A 21121-nucleotide genomic window follows, 5' to 3' on the forward strand; every position below is an offset into this window, starting at 1 on the left:
CTTGCCTGTATGTGTGACATGGGCCATGTATGGATGTATGTGTGCAGGGACATCCTGGTCATGCATGTGAGACCAGTAATGTGCGAACCACATGGTTAGTGCATGAGTTCCACTGCTACATGGGAAGCTGTATGGCAAATGCACACATGAAAGCATTCCAGTGTCTGTTCTTGCACATGGTGGGGGTGTGAGGGATGGGTGCGGATGTCATATACATGCATGGTGCACATGTGTGTGTGCCTGAGAAGTGTCTGTGACTTCGATATGCCATGGATTCATGACACATGTCCGTGATGATGTGTAGATTCACTCATGCAGTGCGGTCACCGTTGTATGCACTGTGTCTATCCACTGTGTCTGTGGTGTACAAGGCATGATGCATGACCCTCCGGTGATGTGTGTGCATGGGATCAGTGTGAGCCAGGATGCATGTAAGTTTGAAGGCAACATTTTGATTAATAGAGGCCCTTGTACATGGATGCTGATTGCAGGCGCAATGCCTGTTTATGTATGTGTTTTGCGGGCATTCACCCATGTGTTGTGGAGGGACAGGATGGAAGTGACGTTAGACACTGCCACTCATGTGTTATTGCTTCCTGTCTAGGGGAATATTGTACTGTACCCTGATGCTTGTGTTCTATGTCTCCCTCTACGCAGCGTCAAGTGAAGAAGAGGGCGGAGAAGGCGCTGTGGAGCCAAGCGGCGGGGATGCCCCCACTGGGCGGCGACGCATGGCCCAGCCACCCTCCCAGGACTTACCATCATCCGGGAGCGAAGTGGCTGGTGCCGCGTCTGCCACTATGGCTGTGGCGGAAGGGCCGGGTGAGCCCCCACAGGGGCTTGCAATGGCGGAAGACGGTACGAGACATCCAGGTTGGTGGTCTCCACAGAGGAAGAGGAGCCCGCTACTGAGCCGCACATTGGGCCTGGTGGGGGTTTTACCACTGGTGCAAGTTTTGCAGTCTAGGGCCAGGGTCAGGAGGCAGCACAGGTCACCGCGGAGGGGCCTGTGCATGTCCCTGTCCTTGACCTTGTGACTGCACCACCATGCACCAGCAGGGAGGCCCCGTCCCAGGCCCGTCCGCAGAAAGGGGAGAGTGCCATGTCATCTGCCTCTCCACTACCTGTGGACGAGGGGTCCCATGAACGTATGGGCGCCATCCTGATTGGTGTCGCGTTGCGCCCACGTGACATTCGTGATGACGTGCGTTCTTCCTGGGCAGACAACGCCCGCCATCACGAAGAGCAGCGTTGCGATGTGGAACTGTTGGGAGGGGCCCTGGTTGGTGGGTTCCTACATGTGATGCGCACTCTGGCGGACCTCTCCTCTGTGGAGACTATGCGCCAGTCGTTCTCCCTGCCGTCTTCCGGCCCAGATTCCAACAGGGCCCGCTGTGGACCTGGCCTGAACAACACAGCCAGCTTGGTGGAGATCCCATCCCTGCCACAGTCGTGAGTTGGCGGTCCAGCAGGGGTGGACACCAGCAGATGGAGGATGTGCAGGCACCATCGGACAGGGCACATGGACATCAGCAGCAGGAGCAGGCTCTAGGTGGGAGCAATGATGGCTCGGGGCCATCAACATCTGAGGGGCAGGCATCGGCCAGAGGGCAGGAGGACCCTGGAATGGGTGTGTCTTCCGTGTGGCTGCGGTTGGGCCAGCGTATAGGTGCGGAGCGGCGGCGGCGGGCAGAAGAGGCATGGCTCACCATGGTCAGGGCGGAATTCTCCATGCGTCGGGCGTTGAGGCGGGCAGAGTGCCTCGAGGCGAGACCTTGGGGCCAGGACAGAGGCCCGCCTCCAGCAAATAGACATGGAGTTCGATGATGCCCTGGCCGAAAACATCAATGAGTGAGCCGCAGGACTTGCCCGTCGCCATTGTAAATAGTTTATAGTGTTAGGTTTCCTTTTATTTTGGGGCTTTTGGACTATGCCCCACACTTTTGTAAATAGTTTTTCTTGTTAGGTAGGTTATTAGGTTTCATTTGTTTCGTTGGGCTCATGGACCCTTGAAAATTGTATTGTACATAGTTGGACGTTGGATTTATTTGGACATTTTAATTTCATTTCACCGTGGATCAATGGATTTACCTTTTTGCGTTTCATTTGGATTTGCTTTGGTGGACAGAGAGGTTTGGCCATTTTTCTTTTGGACTTGGATCTTTTTGAGGATTTTATTTTTTTTTTAATTTGGACATGCATTTAATTTCATGTTTGCCATTATTTTATGCTTTTAGTACTTTCAATTGTTTTTCATGTTAATACATTTTGATCTTTTACTTCAATGTGTGGGATTCACTCATTGGGTTCATGCATGTTGACATGTGGGTTTACTCAATGCTACTCAGTACTATGTTTGTACCTACCTGTAACGTAACCATTGTTGACTGTTTTAATTGTAACTGTAACCGGATCTAACTTACGCGCCCTCATGCCCCCGTGCCTGGCTGCGCTTTATAAATAAATAAATACAAATGGCAACCTGTGTGTGTGTGTGTGTGTGTGTGTGTGTGTGTGTGTTTGTGTGTGACGGACATGTGTTGATGTACATAGTTGACTTTTGGTTTGTGTCATGAGATGGGCATGTCACTGCTGAGTGGGTGGGGGGACATGAGTTGGGGCCTGCTGGCAGGTGCCCCTGACTGCTGTGGGGTGGGGGTGCAGGGGGACATAAGTGGGGGCCTGCTGGCAGGTGCCCTTCACTGCTTGGGGTGTGGGGGTGCAGGGGGACATGAGTGGTGGCCTGCTGGCAGGTGCCCCTGACTGATTGGGGGTGCAGGGGGATATGAGTTGGTGATCACTAGTGGAAGGTGACGTGTGCTGGCTGGGGGGGCATGGCCAGGGGTGCAGGGTAGTCCCCTGTGTTGTGGGTTGCCTGCAGGGGCCGTGGATGGGGTGGAGGGCACACCTGGGAGGACCTACACTGCCAATTCACGTGTGGGACTCCCCGTGCACTCCACTAGATACACGTACCTGCTTTGACAGCGGAATCGCATGTAAACGTCCCACGAACCCCAGTAATACATGTACCCCACTCGCACAGGGCCCTTAGCGTGTAAAATTTCCCGCGAACCCCAGTAATACACATACACCACTCGCACAGGACCCTTCGCGTGTGAAACGTCCCGCGAACCCCAGTAATACACGTACCCCACTCGCACATGGCCCTTAGCGTGTAAAATTTCCCGCGAACCCCAGTAATACACATACACCACTCGCACAGGACCCTTCGCGTGTGAAACGTCCCGCGAACCCCAGTAATACATGTACCCCACTCGCACAGGGCCAATCGCGTGTGGAACTTCCCGCCCACCCCAGTAATACGCGTTCCCCGCTTGCCGTGTGCTGTGTGGCGGCCATGTATACTGGTACAGGGTTAGCGCAGTCCTTTGCGCTGGATTGGGGATTTTGATGGCTTTTCCCTGCGCTAGGGGCATTCTTGGGGGCGTAGCTGGCGCTGCTGCATGGTCGCTGCGCCACTGCGCTACGGCTGGTTTTGGTAGCTAAAATCCACGAATACGCTGTGCACGCGGCTGGCGCAGACACTCGCACGCGCACCCTGTGCGCCAGCCGCGTGCGCCACTTGTGCGCTAAATTCTATGAATAACCCCCTTAATATCTCACATAACAAAACAACTATGGTGAGATACAATAAAGAACCAATATGTAAAAAATGCAGATTCCGCAAACAAAAAGAATCCCTAAGTCACCTGATATTATTCTGCACAGAATTGAGAGATGTAAGAAATATATATCTCAGGTGTAACCTCGTAGATCTATGCGACCTAGACTCAATAAAATGGTGGAATTTGATATGATTGTGGAACAACGAGATTTAATTATGCGAAATCCAAATTCCTCTAACAATTATTTAAAGTGTTAGCACACCCTAGCGAGAACGATGACAACTAGGACTACCAAAAGTTGGTAAACTAAGCAAAATCAACTAAAACTCTGCTGCACAAAACTTTAATGTTTATTTTAGATTAGCGTTAAAGTGTAAATTGACTACTGTTTGTATCTGATTCGGCTGGATTTGTCTGCTGTGTATGATCTTTTAAAATTAAGCTGTAGATTGTGAAAGATTTGTAATAAACCATATACACTTAATAAAAAGAAGGTTTTGCTTTACATTTCCTGTGCTTTCATTATTTATAGCAATGCCTTGGAAGCAAACCACATTACATAATAAACTTGCCTTTCATAGTAAACTAACCATACGCTATATACATTGACATAGAAATATGTTGAGCAATGGGAGTATGGCTTTAGTTTTATTCTCCCCATCCTGCAAGCAAAGTCTCAAAAGCATCATGTAGATTAAAGTGAGCAAAACAAATCCCCCTTGGGTTGTATAACCATAGTCATTATTTCATAAAGTATGCAACATTATGCACCCTTCTCACTTCTGATCACTCCCCCCCCCATTCTCATTTCTAAAGGGACAAAAGACCCTGCTATTGTACCCCCCCCCTCCCACCAGTGCCTTATGGCTCACATTGTAATCCTCCAACGTGAGGACCCTCTGCTGCCCGGACTTCCTTGGGATATTGTCCTGGCAGCGGGACACCTCTACCATTCCGAACGGGTAAGGTGTCCTTCTGCCAGGACAATGAGCGGGCTGAGCAGGAATTGCTCAGCACGCACATTGCCCTACCAGCGAGACACCTTTGCTGTTGGGCACCCTCTTTGAGGTGCCGTACGGGAGAGGTGTCCCAATGACAAATGTCCCACTCTGGCTCTTACAAGAGCCATGGGGGTCAGCTTGCCCTTCCACTGCCTCTCCCGCTTGGTAGTCCACTGCTTGGAGCCATTTGAACACAGGAAAACATACCTTAATTTTGATCTGTCAGAATCTTGTAGAAAAAAATCTTTCAGCATGTACACGTATAAGGTGCTGTGCAGAGCCCAAGTTTGGAGATATATGGCATTTAGAAATTGATACCCAGTATACTTGGTCACCCACTGCACTGCATTAACGAATGGCTGCTGCCTTTGAATGAAAGGAAATATCAAGGGAATTGCTGACATTCCAGTGAATCTGGTCCTTTCGGCCATGGCTTCATAGTTCAGCTAGGTCAAGTCAACTTAGCCCAAAATTTCAGGGGTCAGGGGTGATGAAGTCTGGTCTGCTCAATGGACGTTGCGCCACTGTTTCCACGTGTTATTGTATATGTACATATACATGTCAATGGAGGTGCTGGGTGCATTTGTGTATGAGTGAGAGTGTATGCAAGCATGTGTGTGTTGTCTTTTGTGTCTGAATGAATGATAAATAATGCATTGTTTGTATGTTCTATTGGAAGTAAGTTTGTGAATGTTATGTTGTGTCACTGGGTGCATGGCAGGCTTGCTGAAGATGTGTGGGGGCCCAGTTGAATTTTAAAGATACTCCACCAGTCCTATCATGAAAGTTACAACAGAGCGTTAGCAATGGACTCTTGTGGTGTAGTAGTCTATTATCCCTCAGTGTTTTTGTTGTTTGACTGATCTACAAAATCACAGCGGAATTGACAGTTGTCATTTTCGCTGTGACTACGTTTTTACCTCGATACAAAAAACCAAACCCATATCCCCCAAACCGCCAGTACACCCATAAACCCCCCGCCGCCCCCCAACTTACCTTTTCTCCATCGGCTGCCTCTCCTGTACCCTGGAGCGTCAGATCCATCCAACGCTGGTTGGATCTGACGCTGCAGGGTCCCGTTTTCTTTGTTTTTGTTGGGTCCCACGCCACCAATGCTGAGGACGCAGGGGACACCCCAGCAACTGCTGAAGCCAAAAATACCAAACATAGGGAATGGGAGACGCCCCCGCAACCCCAGCTCTTCATGTTCGGTATCTTCGGCTTTGAACTAATGGTGGTGACCGAATTCAGTGAAATCTACCATTCGACCACATTTTTACGAACAATTTGGCTGTAACAATCCCTAAGAGCCACCATTCGCCCTCCCACTGGCCCCCCCCAACATTTTCAGCAAAGTTACTCCACTGCATAGGGCCTAGGGTGCAACCGTATGATTACTGTCTTTTATTCATTTATGGTGAGAAAGTTGGCAACAGTGTAGTCTCTAAATGTACTCAGTAAACGGTGTAAACCAATTGGAGTATGGTCGAAGAGCAAACAGTCATTTGCATATGCGGTCCAACATATTTTGACTCCTTCCACCATTGGTGGAGCGAATGCAGCTTCTTCTAGTTTAGCTTTGGCATCGGAAACAGAGGTTGAAGATGGTGTGTGCGAATATGCACCCTTGTCGGAGGCATCAATCAAAGGGGATAAACCGCCCTGATTATTCTGTCTAACCTGCAGCATTGACCCCTCATGTAAATGAACTAATATAGAAAGGAGGTCCAAAGGCATCCCTAATCGATAAAAACTATGCTGTTTGTATAAACCCCACCTGGGCCCTGTCAACTGTATAACCTCTGTAAATGCAAACGTCCTTTTTTCTTGGCTTTTGGTAGACAGGATCTCGCTGTAACACCCTCGATCTACCCCTCCCTGCACTGCAACTAAGACATTTTCGTGCAACAGCGCCCCGATGCCTCTGGGCTGTGTGACGCTTTACAAATGTAAAAAAATAAAATAGTTTTCCCCAAAGCACACATCTGTCCACCTTGTCAAACGCCATCGATAAATCGATGGAGGCGATATAGATTGGTACCGAGCCCTTTCTCCACGCCTTTGCCTGCATAACATTCAAGAGCAGACCACAAGCATCCGTTCCCACACCTCTCCTGAAGCCAAATTGAAATCTGGACAAAATGCTGTTAGACCTAATCCAATCTTGGATATACTTTAAGATAATTCCAGAGAATAGCTGGAGTCTGCATCTGTAAGGGCGATTGGCCTATAGTTTTTAGGACAAGACCGATCACCTTTCTTCTAGATGGGCACAACAAAGGAAATGTGCCATGAGAGGGGAATTGTGCGAGTCCTAACAATGTCATTAAAGCGTATATACACGATTTTTGCCCTGAGACCATGATTTTGCTTAAAGACGGCGTTTGCAAGACCATTCGGTTCTGCCGCCCTAGATGCTGATACCTTCTGAATCGGAGCTTCAACATCCGCCTGTTGGATCTTAATTAGCCACACGGCATCTCGTACACCCTCTGGGAGTAACAAATGACACTGAGCTGGTTTGTACAGATCCCCAAAATGTCCAGCCCATTGTAGTTCAGAAATAGAGCAGGAAAGGGCCTCACAGTTCCTGGCTAATTTGGTTGTTCATAAGAGCCCAAAAGGTTTTAGCTGTGTTGTCTTTCAAAGAGGAAATCATATTTTCACTGTCTGCCTGATAAAGTGCAGCACGTTGAGCCTTGATATTGTATTTCCATTTGCTGTTGATCTTTTTCCTTAATTTCAATCTTTTAGACAATGGAAAACTGGTTTTTGTTTGGGTACGCAGCTCCCTGGCTCTATTGTTCTTAAAGGTTCTAATCACATGATCATAGATATGCAAATGTTTTTTCCGAACACCAGAATTTGCAGATCGACCCAAAGACTGCCTAATTACATTCCCCACATAATAGCAAAAGGAATCATTAGTGTACACTGTTTTTTTCCCATAGCTAAAGGTGGTAAAATCAGACGGGGAATCTGCATTCAATTTCACAACATTGCCTTTATGCCAAATGATTCTCGTTTTTGCTACATTAACCTGTAAATTGAATCATAATGAAGAAAAACACCCTCCTGTATATGAATGCGTCACACAAAGGAATTGCGTCGTTCTGAACAAGTGTTTGTCACGCCCAGTTCAAAATGCACATCAGTGATAACCCTAGATCAATGAATCGTGTTTTGGGTTAAATCCCCTGCATGTTTGTGGTTCTTCACGTCGTCGTAGTAAACTTACTACAACGACGTAAGATTACTATGACGACCTGAAGAACCACAAACATGCAGGGGATTTAACCCAGTTATTACGTGCATCTACAGACTGCACAAATAAAACTGTTAATTTCTGGAACAGAGCCCTGAAACACGTGTCACTGATACACGGCTATCAATGTAGCATGCATTTTGAACTGAGTGTGACAATAAACACTTGTCCAGAATCACGCAATTCCTTTGTGTGGCGCATTCCTATACAGGAGGGTGTTTTTCTTCATTATGATTCAAGTTTAGAGGTGGGGTCTGGGCCTCTAACCCTCCTGCAAGTGCGACACATTCATAGACGATTAAGTTCTAATTGGGTCGCAGAGTAACTTCAAGTTGTTGAATAATTAACACCAAGTTTTCAGTATATAACCTGTAAATTGGATTCACAAAAAGTATCACACGCATTACTCCACACCCCCACACATTTTAGCTGTAGAATCTTGTGGTTACTACATCTGGTTCTCAGCAGCTTATAGTCCATTGCCGAATTCATCATTGGTGCAGAGAAAAAAATATCATGAATTACAGTGGTAAACACACCTCTGAACCAAGTAAAGTGATCTGAGTCATTCTTCAAAAGATCTCAGGCATTATGAAGACCCCATGTCTCTAAAAAGTGTCCCCATATGCGACCCTGTTGTATTCATTCTCTGCCAGATTCAGATTTGTAGAGGGTGGAAGTTCAGCAAAAAATACCTTCAGCTTAAGCTTACGTATTAATTTGTGTAGTTCGTCTTGAGTATTAAACCTACTGGTACTATACATGGGCACATACTTAAGACCTTTTTTAAGTCTTTGAATTTCATGATTAGACAGTCTCCTTTTGGATAAATTAACCACTAATTCCGCTGTGTTTGGAATCTGGTTTGCATTCCTTGATTTCTTTCCTTGGCCCCCTCCTCGTCCTTTTCCATTTTGATTAGTGGTTTTTCTTGTTGCACCTGAAGTGCTTGCTGTTTGACTATCTGTTGTTGTGTGGTCTCTTGGTTCTGTGGTATCAGATTTGGAACTGCTATTATCTGTGGATGTCTTACTGGGTCTAGCTCCTTGAAACTGACACTTGTCGGCCCATGTCTAGACCTGATTATTTAAATATTCATATGTATCCCGCTTAAATTTCTTAACCTTACAGGCTTCTAGATCTGTGTATCCCTCTAATTTGGTATTAATGTCTAACAATATTTCGCTGAAAGAAGCCGCATCCGTCAAATCAGTGATTTCTTAACTCAATGTTTCAATTTCTTTGTCAAGTTGTGCTGTGTTGTTAGATAATTCTTGAATAGTCAATAGAGTTAAGTCCAGGGAACATTTGTTCAATATCTGCTCCCATCTGGCCACAAAATCTTTGCTTTCTTTACAAAGGGTTGGTCGTAACGGAACCCTTAGTCCTCTCGGAATCCTTTGAGCTTTGTAATATCTTCCTAATGTAGCTGAGTTAAGTTTCCTATTAATTGCTTTGTGAATTGTGTATTGTAAGTGCTTGATTTTGCTTTGCGGATTAATAGTAGCTGTGCTTGATATAGTCGTCTCTTTGATCAGTCTTAGGATCGCATCTGCTTTGTCAGCTGTGAAGCCGAGTGTGGTTGCTCTATTCTATGTAAGATGATCAATTTCCTCATAAGACATGTTAGGGGTGCGTCCACTCAAAGAAATACACAGATGTAATTTATAAGAGTGGGGGGTGTGCACAGCAATTTTTTCAATGTATTCCTTAATTATTTGTTGAATTTGTGTCTGCGTGGGGTGCAAACCCAGTAAAAAAGGTGCCTCCGTGAACAGCACTCCAAAATAGTGAGAAAAGGGCCTTGGCTAATGAGCCAGCAGTGTGGGCTGCACTCCCTAGATAATACAGATCAGCCATGACCTAGTATATGGGGTCACAATTATGATTATATTTTTACACTGTCCTATGCATCTAGACAATATTCTGATGAGTTTGTTCTATACGAACTATGTGTCAACATACATGCACTATTTTGTTGGATATTCACTTCACTTTTCCCACCCCAACATGGCTGTCCTGAGCACATGGTCCAGCTCCATGGTAACCATGAGTTTACATTTACAGTAACGCACAACTACAGCCTTTTTTGCTGTGGTGTTGGCGTTTCACTGCAGGAATGCGATTTGAGTATTTCGAACTCTGGTTAGTTATACACTATTCTATTCACAATATAAGGCATGTACACGTATTAAACGAGTGCTGATTTACACCTAGGACGTGCATACGATTATCGGCACAGCCAGCAGGAAGAATTCGTACAGTGCCCCGCACGAAGTCTACATAATGCCAAACCTTTGGGTAAGATGCACTTTATACTGTCATCTAAATACATGATAGTGACAGACAAGTTTTACATTTAGCCCTTATTAACAGTGACGAGCGGACACAAAGATAGCATAGCTGGACATTCTTTCTCCGTGGATGACGGAGACTCCTTCACAGAACGTAAGCTACACTTACTAAGTATGTAGGTCAGTAGGTAGATTATTCACTCTACAGAACAAATTATGAGTCAGTTACCATATGTACAGCATTTAACAGGACTTTTTTTTACTTTCCTTTTTGGTGCACACACACTGAATATTCTGACGAAATGGAAATATTTATTTTAATTTTAGTTTTACTTTGGTTCTTTCAATATCATGATTTCGAGCTTCTTGATAAAGATGGAACCGGCCCTGATGAAAGACTGTGATGTACGAAATGCATGGGCCCTTGTCTAGGCAAAGTTGAAAATAACGACAATTGAGTAAAGAGATTGATTGAAGAATAAATCACAACTGGTGTGAAGCAACACAAATCAGTGTAATTTATCAAGATTAAGGAAGTCAAAAAATATATTAATGTTTTTTGTCATTTGGGAGTGCCGCTAGCTCATTACCAAGGTCCTTTTCTCACTAGTGAAGACAGTGGCGATTTCTCCTCTCCTGGTGAAGGGATCAACTCAATGTCACTGCATCTCGTCGCAAGGCAGAGGAAGGCACAGCAGCAGTGCACCCACAAAGTTGGGCGACACGGTGCCCATGTGTACACGGGTTCAGGCATACTCTCCTAATTCCAGACCTAGGGCACCTAGGTGTACGAAACACGGCTAGAGAGTGCCTTGGACCAGTACTTACAATCTCCAAAGTCTCAAGAGTTAACTCGAGGCGGTGGCAGGTCCGGGGCAAAGATCCTGCGCAAGCTGGTCAGTTCACTGGTTGGCCCAGGGACACTTCCGAAAAGGCTCACTTGCAGGTAAAGGTGGAGGTGCTGTGAATAGTTGTTCCCACTATTCAAATGGGTTGAAGCGCCTTTGCAGACCTAGTTCGATCAGAGTCAGAAGGGTCCTGCGGGACAACAGCAGGCTCATGGTGCCAAACTTTCCAGTGAGTCACCAGCGGTTCCTTGACTCAGCTTCTTAGCTTCAGGATGCATGGGTCCTATCCTAGGTTCAGTGAGAACTCAAGAGATTGACCTGGTGTGGGTGTTTGGGCCCTTATATTATCCAGAAACTCCTTCGTGCCAAAATGAAGAGGACCCAATGAGAGACCTGCTCACATACAGCCATGCCAGACGTGGACCAATCACGGACCGCGGTGGTCCCAGTCATTCCCAGCACACCAGACTCTCTGGCACCCAGGATGTGTATTGGAACTAGACAGTCCAGCCCACATCCTGGAGGCACAAACACAAGGCATGCAGAAGCCTGCGAAAGGTTGCAGTTTCGTGGGAGAATGCATGACCAAATAAGCACTGGCCCGTGTCAGCTCCACCTGGGGAAGGCAAAGGGACAAGATGGCCAAAGGAAAGAACAAAGGATCTTGTGGAATGGCTATTTTGGGGCCAAGCCACTGTCCAAGGCCAAACGTGGTAAACTCGATATGGACCGAAAGAAAGGGTTAAACATATGTGAAAATTAACAGTTGTCAACAGCTCTGTCCAAGGCACATCTGTAGTTCAACATAAATCATTTGAGGGTGTCTAGGGTCTTAGAAAATGAAATGAAAGGAAGACCCCCGCGCACTATACTGTAAGGTACTTTCTGCACTGGTAAACATGTTGCAGAGAACTTGCAACAAAGTGAAAGACTAAGGGAAACAAAGTCTCCCAGTACTGACTGTCTTCAAGGGCATGTCAGTTTCCACATAACAAAGTGATCGAAAATTCAGCGCAGTGCAGCAGAAGCCTGGGCTCCACTGGCAAAAATCAGGCTAAGATGGTCCGACAACAGCAAAAAGTTGGGGGGGGGGCCCAACTGGAGGGAAAATTACATGTAAATGGAAATCTTTCCTATCAGCGTGCACACGCACATACACGCACGCAAGTACATACATTGTATTTCTTGAAGTTGCAAGAAGGGGAAGCCAAAAAGGGAAATGATTGCATCGGTTCTCCTAAAACTACTGCTTGGGTCCCATACCGGAATGCTCATAGTTTCTCATATAGTCTGTCACACAACGAATAATCTAGGACTGTCTGACAGACAGGCAGACAACTGGCGGCCCGCTCATCATGGGGTGACTAACTATGCATACTATTCACAAGTACATAAATCTTATTCCAGGATCAATGCCATATAGGACACAAACAACTGGTGTGTAATCAGTAAATGGTGCTGATCTCTTCTTGTTTATTTACAATGTTGGGGCTGCATTCCCATTGGTTACTGGAGATGTCATGAAAGCAATCCTTGTTCACAGTGCAGAGGGTACAGGGGCTGCTGAGATGCAACCTAGGGTGCAATAATCAAAGTCCACAAAAAAGGGGGGTCTGGACCGGGTTATGGGAAATTGGCAAGTAACAGGCCCATTTACACCAACTCAACAATGAAACCGTGTTTCTCCCCCCTCCTGAACGCTATCCAGTGGTATATTTAAAAGGCAACAAAAGTAGTATCCCTTTGGCAAATTATCTTCAGTACATGGCAATGGGGCATATGTATAAATAAAAAGTAGGAGGGGAGTCTACCGTACAATTTGCCTTATTGCTTTCTATCAGTCTGTGTTTGGGTGAATATACATTTGCCTAAATGTAAGACAGTAATCTGTGATTACAAAATAGACAAACATGTGCCCGATTGGTGTCAAACTGCTGACCTAGTGTCAAACACCTGCCTTTATCGTTTGTTTATGGAAATGTGGCGCTTTCAAACTACTTTAGTCATGTCTGAATAAATAAAATGCTAGAATGTATATGCACGGCCCTGATCATTAAAGTTCCCACTTAAATTGTGTTCACCCTGTGTTTCATTCTCCTATTCTTGGATACTAAAATGGTCTTCGTAAAAATCAATTCCTCTGTTCCTGCTGCATTTGCCTCCATCAGATTATGTTATCAGAGAACCACTAATCTGCTGTCTAGACTTTGTGTCCCCAATAGATGGCACCCTAGTATTCAAAGTCTTATAAGCTATTGTGTGGGTAATTAACTAGTGCACATCACTACTACTGAGAACCAGTCTGCCTTTTACATGTGATGCCTGTGATTGTGTTGAAACATTATCCTTTTATTTTAACAGGTGACTGATGCCCCAGAAATACAACCGCAGTGATTGTTAGATTCTCTGGACTAATGCAGTGGAAAGCGTCATTATTAGAATATGCAACTTCCAAGCACCTGACAAGTGTGCAAGTTTGGATTCCAGCTGTCAGGCTTCTGTCCATGCAACTCCTTCCTGGTTACATCCAGTAACCAAGCTTGTTTCTTCTGTCAATCCTGGGGTTGAGGGATAGTGGGCATGACAGCCACAATGTTTGATGTGCAGTAAGAAAATACATTTTTTTTTACTAGTATTCCTGATAACACACATGTGAGTGTTATTTTATATGCATTCTGAATGTAAAGGTAGTTTCTAATGTGACTGGACAAAATGTATCCTTGGGCTGAATGTTTTAAAACTTTCAGTCAGAGGAAAAATCGTGTTTGTCACCAGAAATGTTCTTCACACGAGAGAGCTCATTTGTGCTCTGAATTTGGCAAAAGATTCAGTGGGACGTGTCCTCTTATTTAGCACCTGACACAATAAACTGACAAGAAACCGTGCACATGCACAGAATAGGGGAAAAGTTGCCATCTCAAGAACATAGATATTGCCCACGTGCGAACATGGGTGAACAACCTTATCCGTTCACTGAATTTGAGAATAGTGTCCATTTGCATGATACACCTGTCTGCCCCCAAACAATGCATACAGGTGAAACACATCACCTGTGCACTGAATGTGGGAAAGGGTTTGCTGGGAAACAAGATCTTACTCGTCGCCAGAGAACACATACAGGTGGGAAACATCATGTGTGCAATGAATGTGGGAAAGGGTTTGCTCAGAAGGGAGGTCTTATTCACCACCAGAGAACACATACAGGCGAGAAACCTCATGTGTGTACTGAATGTGGGAAAGGGTTTGCTAGGAAGGAAGGTCTTATTAGCCACCAGAGAACACATACAGGTGAGAAACCTCATGTGTGCACTGAATGTGGGAAAGGGTTTGCTCTGAAGGGAGCTCTTACTATCCACCAGAGAGCACATACAGGTGAGAAACCTTATGTGTGCACTGAATGTGGGAAAGTGTTTGCTCAGAAGGGACATCTTATTAGCCACCAGAGAACACATACAGGTGAGAAACTGTATGGGTGCACTGAATGTGGGAAAGGGTTTGCTAGGAAACAAGATCTTACTCGTCACCAGAGAACACATACAGATGAGAAACCTCATGAGTGCACTGAATGTGGCAAAGGGTTTGCTCTGAAGAGACGTCTTATTCACCACCAGAGAACCCATACAGGCGAGAAACCTCATGTGTGTACTGAATGCGAGAAAGGGTTTGCTGAGAAGGGAAGTCTTATAACCCACCAGAGAACACATACAGGTGAGAAACCTCATGAGTGCACTGAATGTGGGAAAGGGTTTGCTCTGAAGGGAGATCTTACTATCCACCAGAGAACACATACAGGTGAGAAACCTCATGTGTGCACTGAATGTGGGAACGGGTTTGCTCAGAAGGGACATCTTATTCGCCACCAGAGAACACATACAGGTGAGAAACTGTATGAGTGCACTGAATGTGGGAAAGGGTTGGCTGGTAAACAAGATATTGCTCGTCACCAGAGAATACATACAGGTGAGACGCCTCATGAATGCACTGAATGTGGGAAAGGGTTTGCTGGGAAACAAGATCTTACTCGTCACCAGAGAACACATACAGGTGAGAAACCTCATGTGTGTACTGAATGCGGGAAAAGGTTTGCTCAGCAGGGAGCTCTTATTCGCCACCAGAGAACACATACAGGTGATAAACCTCATGTGTGCACTGAATGTGGGAAAGGGTTTGCTCTGAAGAAAGATCTTACTCTTCACCAGAGAACGCACACAGGTGAGAAGCCTCATGAATGCACTGAATGTGGGAAAGGGTTTGCTCGGAGACACGATCTTACTCTTCACCAGAGAACACACACGGGTGAGAAACCTCATGAGTGCACTGAATGTGGAAAAGGGTTTGCTCAGAAGGGACAACTTATTTGTCACCAGAGAATACATACAGGAGAGAAACCTCATGTGTGCACTGAATGCGGGAAAGGGTTTGCTGCGAAACACGATCTTACTCGTCACCAGAGAACACATACAAGCGAGAAACCTCATGATTGCATTGAATGTGGGAAAGGGTTTGCTCTGAAGGGAGCTCTTACTAGCCACCAGAGAACACATACAGGTGTGAAACCTCATGAGTGCACTGAATGTGGGAAAGGGTTTGCTGGGAAACAAGATCTTACTCGTCACCAGAGAACACATACAGGTGTGAAACCTCATGAGTGCACTGAATGTGGGAAAGGGTTTGCTGGGAAACAAGCTCTTACTCGTCACCAGAGAACACATACAAGTGAGAAACCTCATGAGTGCACTGAATGGGAAAGGGTTTGCTTGGAAACAAGACCTTAAGCACCACCAGCGAACACATACAGTTGAGAAACGTCATGTGAGCCCAGAAATTTTGTGTGCAGAACATGGAAAGAGCTGCATTGTGAACAGTAACCTTATTAGGCACCAGATAAACATGTGTGAGGCATGATTGCAGTGTAGTGAATGTGGAAAATACTCCAGTGTTCTCATCTGCCAGACGAGAGGACATGTGGTGAAGTCCCCTCTGCAATTGAAGCTTCAGAGAGGAGGTGGTGATTCTTCAATGGGCCTGACTTTGGCATGGCTATTTACTAAAACTGTGAACTTATCACCACAGCTGTTCCCAGTTTCCTTTGGCACACAAATGGTGGCTGATTATGATTGGTTGAATTCCTGCTATTTCAAATGCAGACCTTCTGGAATATTCTAAAAGGAGACTGTACTTTCTGTACTAAGGTACCCATCCTATACAACACTTTGCCTAAGGAACTCATGCAGATTAATGTGCAACAGCATTTTGAAAAAGTTTAAAGACTCAGTAGTTGAATCAATAACTATAGACACTCTTTGGATTTATTTGGGAAACTGTCCTATGAATTATTTTCTTAGTGGCCACCTAGCACTAAATGAGTAGTCATTTGTGTAGATGGTGCAAGAGAACATATGCAGATGAGAGCCCGTGTTGGTGAAGTGATTGTGGGAAACCTTTCTAATTCTCTTGGACCTCTCTGTTTGCTTTGACGCCATTAATCATCAGCTCCTGCTTAATCTATGAGATGCCTGCACTGGGATTCAGACTTATCCTTTGTACAATCCTTGCAGGATAATAGAACATTAGCGGTAATGATGCTGCATTTGATATCAGAGTCCCTTATTAACAGGATGATCCTCTTCTGCTTATTTGGGAGCTCAGCAAAGGTATCACTATACCAGCTGTCTGATAACTGTGAACGAGTGAATGGTTTCTCAGTGACTGACCAGTATATATTGGTTGTTGGGGTTGCACCGGGCACTTGGCATGCTTCCCTGGCATTCCTCCGAGCTTGGTGCTCAGGCCATCTGCCTGTGAGCTCTCACTTGTATCTGAGATGCTGTGGCTGGCAGCAGTTTATTCCCAGACTAAAAGAATAGTGTGCTCTAAAATATTATTGGCTAAAAAGATGGCCCATGATCAAAAATATATCTAAAAAATATTTTTAAACAAACTCCCTATGTAAAGTATTGAGCAAATGAAGCTCAAACTCAAAAGTGTGAAGCACTAGGAGGCATCCATTTTGTGAAATGGATGCCTCCTGTGCTTGCCCTTGCGGCACTAATGAAGCAAAAGCCAGCCAGCTGTAATAAACAAAAGCTACCGCTGGGTGGCTTTTGCTTCATTGGTGCCGGAGACCAGAGACTCCAGGCAGGAAAGCTGCATCTGGGTAAGTGCTAATTTCTTTTTTTAACTTAGCACTAGCTGCAGTTTTCTTTCCAAGTTTGGAGGAGCATGGAAAACTTAGAAAGAAAACCGCAGCTTTTAAAATGTTGTATTTATGTTTGCGGTGGCTTCTGCTTGTAGCCCCCTGGGCTCCAAGCGGAGGCTACCGCAAACATAAATACAACGTTGTATTATTTGAAAACGCTGTGATTTTCATTCCAAATTTCTCGCGTTCCTCTGAGCTGGGGGAGCCCGAGAAACTTAGAAAGAAAAAACGCAGCATTTTTAAATACAACCGCATTCTATTTCTGCCTGCCATGGATTTCACTTTCAGTCTCCTGGGCTCCCCCAGGGTAGCCCAGGAGACTCCAAGCGAAAGGTGCCGCAGTGAGAAATGCAACATTGTTGTATTTGCAAATTCTGCTGTATTTACAAATACAGGAACATTATTATTCTGACAGCGGCGGCTTTCGCTTGGTGTCTCCTGGAGCCCAGGAGCCACGGTCAGAAATACGTTCTTGTATTTGATTTCCGTGGTTTTCCAACCAAGGCAATCACAAATACAACAACGTTGTATTTGTAATTGCTGTCCCTTTGCTTTTTGCCTTCATTTTGTTTTCTGTGCTTCCCTGGGCTTGGGGAGCACCGAAAACGTAAAATGAAAGTGAAGGCAGCCTCCTCAGCTCATGCAGCTCTGCTCTGGCTGCCGTAAACAAAAGCTCCCAGTAGGGGGGTTTTGCTGCTTGTTTAGTGCCTCCAGGGCAGAGCTTAACATGAGCTGAGGAGGCTGCCTGAAATGGCAAAATGGATGCTCCCATGTAAACGCTTTGAGCCTCGTTTGCTCAAAAGTGTTTACATAGGAACTTTCATTAAAAATATGTTTAAAGTATGTTTTAGACTATTGCCCATCTCTTAAGGCAATTTTAGAGCGCACTATTCCTTTAAGTTGCTGCACAATAACCTCCCATTTCTTAACCTTCATACTCACTTGCTATAGCCCTCATTATTTCCAGACGTGACTATGGCGATGCCATTTATTCTGTGCACCCTGGCATATGTGACTAACTTCAGGTGGCACAGAACGTGCCAACCTGCTTCTTTCAGGTGTTCAGAAATGTGACCATATCACTCTGGTCTGTTACAATCTGCACTGGCTAATGCGAGAGGTCATGTGACCGCTCATTGGGTTTAAGGTGCTGTGTCTATCCCATTGTGTACTGTATGGCACACTTTCCCCCTTTTCTGCAGTCCATCCTTCCACCCTTGTCCTGCCTGTATTTTTAGTTCTACCCCTCTAGACGAGGATTTCTTGTTTCAGAAGGTAACCAGGTGGTGTAGCTTTTTGGGTTTTAGCTCCTCCTATCTGGAATGCCTTCTAAGAATGCACGCCACCACAGACCATGTGACCTTTGGATGAATAAGTACCGTAGAGAAAGCTTTCTTAGTTTTTTTAAAGAAGGCATCTCTTAATCCCAGCCCTACAGATAAGCGGTGTATTGATCACATTTACTCCCCAAGAATTTTCAAACGCTCTCAATGTAAAAGTAGCAATGCTCCCAGCTATAACATCGGAAGCAATGGGCATATAGCTGCCGGCTTTCCTGATTTCACCCCTCAGTTCAATGGATATGTTCAGCCCGGTGTTACCAGCCACGCTTCACCACTCGGAGGTGTTCTACAGGTGTTACTGACTGATATGTAGAGAAACTCTAAAGGAAGAAGGCATATTTTCTTTTACATGAATTGCTATATACAGAGATGCGTGAAAAACAAACAATTACATTTCTTTCAGCTTAAGTAAAAAAATTCTACTGAAAATGAGAATCCTACTTTTACACCCCCATAAAGTAATATTACTTTCAACTTCACAACATATGGATTAAAATTTTCCACATTGGAGCCCTCCTTAATACACTTGGAGAAAGTTGGATTCTCATATGGCTAATTAGACTAAGCTTGGCAACACACATGTGAAAAGGCTTTGGCAGCACATTCTGCGACACTCCACTCCTTTTCCCCTCAGGACCCCCTCTAGTGTATTACACTATTGCCCATGTCTAGTGGAACACTCTTCCCCTCAGGACCCCCTCTGGTGTATTACACCATTGCCTATCTCTAGTGGAACCCTCTTCTCCTCGGGACTCCCTCTAGTGTATTACACTATTGCCTATCTGTAGTGGAACACACTTCTCCTCAGGACCCCCTCTGGTGTATTACACCATTGCCTATATGTAGTGGAACACTCTTCTCCTCAGGACCCCCTCTAGTGTATTACACTATTGCCCATCTCTAGTGGAACACTCTTCCCCCTCAGGATTCCCTCTAGTGTATTACACTGTTGCCTCTCTCTAGAGGAACACTCTTCCCCTCATGATCCCCTCTAGTGTGTTACACTATTGCCCATCTCTAGTGGAACACTAGTGGAACACTCTTCCCCTCAGGATCCCCTCTAGTGTATTACACTATTGCCTGTCTCTAGTGGAACACTCTTCTCCTCAGGATCCCCTCTAGTGTATTACACTATTGCCTGTCTCTAGTGGAACACTCTTCTCCTCAGGATCCCCTCTAGTGTATTACACTATTGCCCGTCTCTAGTGGAACACTCTTCTCCTCAGGATCCCCTCTAGTGTATTACACTGTTGCCAAGACTCTTCTCAGGATCCCTTCTGGTGTATTTCACGGTTTCCTATATCTACAATATGGAGGTGCAGTTACATAAGCGGGAGGGTGAAGGCCCTCTGTCAAAGCACTGTCTTATAAGAAACTGGCCTGGTATGAAGGGCCTGGGGAAGAAGTCAAGAGTTCCATTATATTATGTGGACGTGTGTTTTAGAAAAGTGACATTTTATGAATAGAGTAGAAAGGACACATGGAATAGAATTGTGAGACAATGAAATCCATGAAAACATGGAAATGAAATGGTGCCTTTCTGTCTGAAATGAACGTGTTTTGGGTGTAATGATATCATAGCCGTGCTCTCTGAATTCTGAGCAGGAATAGTGGACACAAATGTTTACCAAATTAAAGTAATCCTGGAAAACTGACAAGCTGAATTTAAACGTTACCCACTGGTATTCACACATTGAATGAAATGCTGATTAAAAGAATATTGCACTTCAGCCAATATGTTGCTGTGTTACATTACAAATAAATCTTTAGTAGAACCTACATTTGTATGGTAAATCTGTTTATTTTCTGTCTTTACTCTGGAGTAAACTGATTCCTGTAACAGAGGCGATTGATGTGTTCTAGGTAGTGGGTGACTGTCTTGATTTCTTTATGTTAGAATGAATGTGATTGTCAACTTTTTAAGCGTTCTTATCATGTTTGTATCTCTCCGAATTTTCCTTGAGGCTACACGATTCTGACTGCAATAGGAATATTGGTATATGCAATGATCAATTCAGCCAATGTATGATATGATATTTTATTTGTCAATGCAAGGGAGGGGAACGGGAGAACTAATAAACGACGATCTTACTAGGCCCAGTGTCATCGACTACACGCAAGTGCATGGGAAAGGGAACAGGGAAAAACTGCCTGGAAGGGGGAGATTGGAAGTGCGGAGTAGATAAAAAATAATAAATAGAACATGGAGGCAATAAACAGTGGTAGTGCAGCCGGCAAGTGCTGTGTATAAGGCAGCAGACTGGGTAAGTCTGATAAGGAAAAGTGGGGGGCGGGGCTGTATGGGTACAGATACAGTCCCCAGTGCAAGGAGTGGCCAGGAGGCAGTGCAGGATGTTAGCAGGGTGAGCAGGTACCTGAGCCCAGGGGACAGAGGGTGGCCAGGTGCACAGTGCCAAGAGAGCAGCAAGGGAGAGGGGGAGCAAAGTCAGAAGCAAAGAGGAAGGTCTTGAGGTTCTCCCGAAACCAGAGATGGTTCTCCTCATGTTTTAGAGTGGCAGGGAGGCTTTTCCATAGGGAGACCCCA

The 21121-nt window shown here is 45.2% G+C and overlaps 1 protein-coding gene and 1 long non-coding RNA gene across 2 annotated transcripts in view; both read left to right on the forward strand.

Moving 5' to 3' along the window:
- The window catches only part of LOC138566130 (uncharacterized), a 47703-nt gene extending 37372 nt beyond the window's left edge, over window positions 1-10331 (forward strand). Inside the window, exon 3 of the long non-coding RNA XR_011301844.1 lies at window positions 10110-10331. This is a non-coding gene — a long non-coding RNA (uncharacterized lncRNA). The remainder of the gene's footprint in view (window positions 1-10109) is intronic.
- The window catches only part of LOC138566128 (zinc finger protein 585A-like), a 368140-nt gene extending 347785 nt beyond the window's left edge, over window positions 1-20355 (forward strand). Inside the window, exon 4 of the mRNA XM_069643132.1 lies at window positions 14239-20355. Coding sequence (XP_069499233.1) covers window positions 14239-15809 — 1571 coding nt within the window. The 3' untranslated portion in view covers window positions 15810-20355. The remainder of the gene's footprint in view (window positions 1-14238) is intronic.
- The last annotated feature ends 766 nt before the right edge of the window (window positions 20356-21121 follow it).

Source organism: Ambystoma mexicanum, chromosome 2p (genome assembly GCF_040938575.1).
Source record: "Ambystoma mexicanum isolate Mex_15411 chromosome 2p, UKY_AmexF1_1, whole genome shotgun sequence".
Lineage (NCBI taxonomy): Eukaryota > Metazoa > Chordata > Amphibia > Caudata > Ambystomatidae > Ambystoma > Ambystoma mexicanum.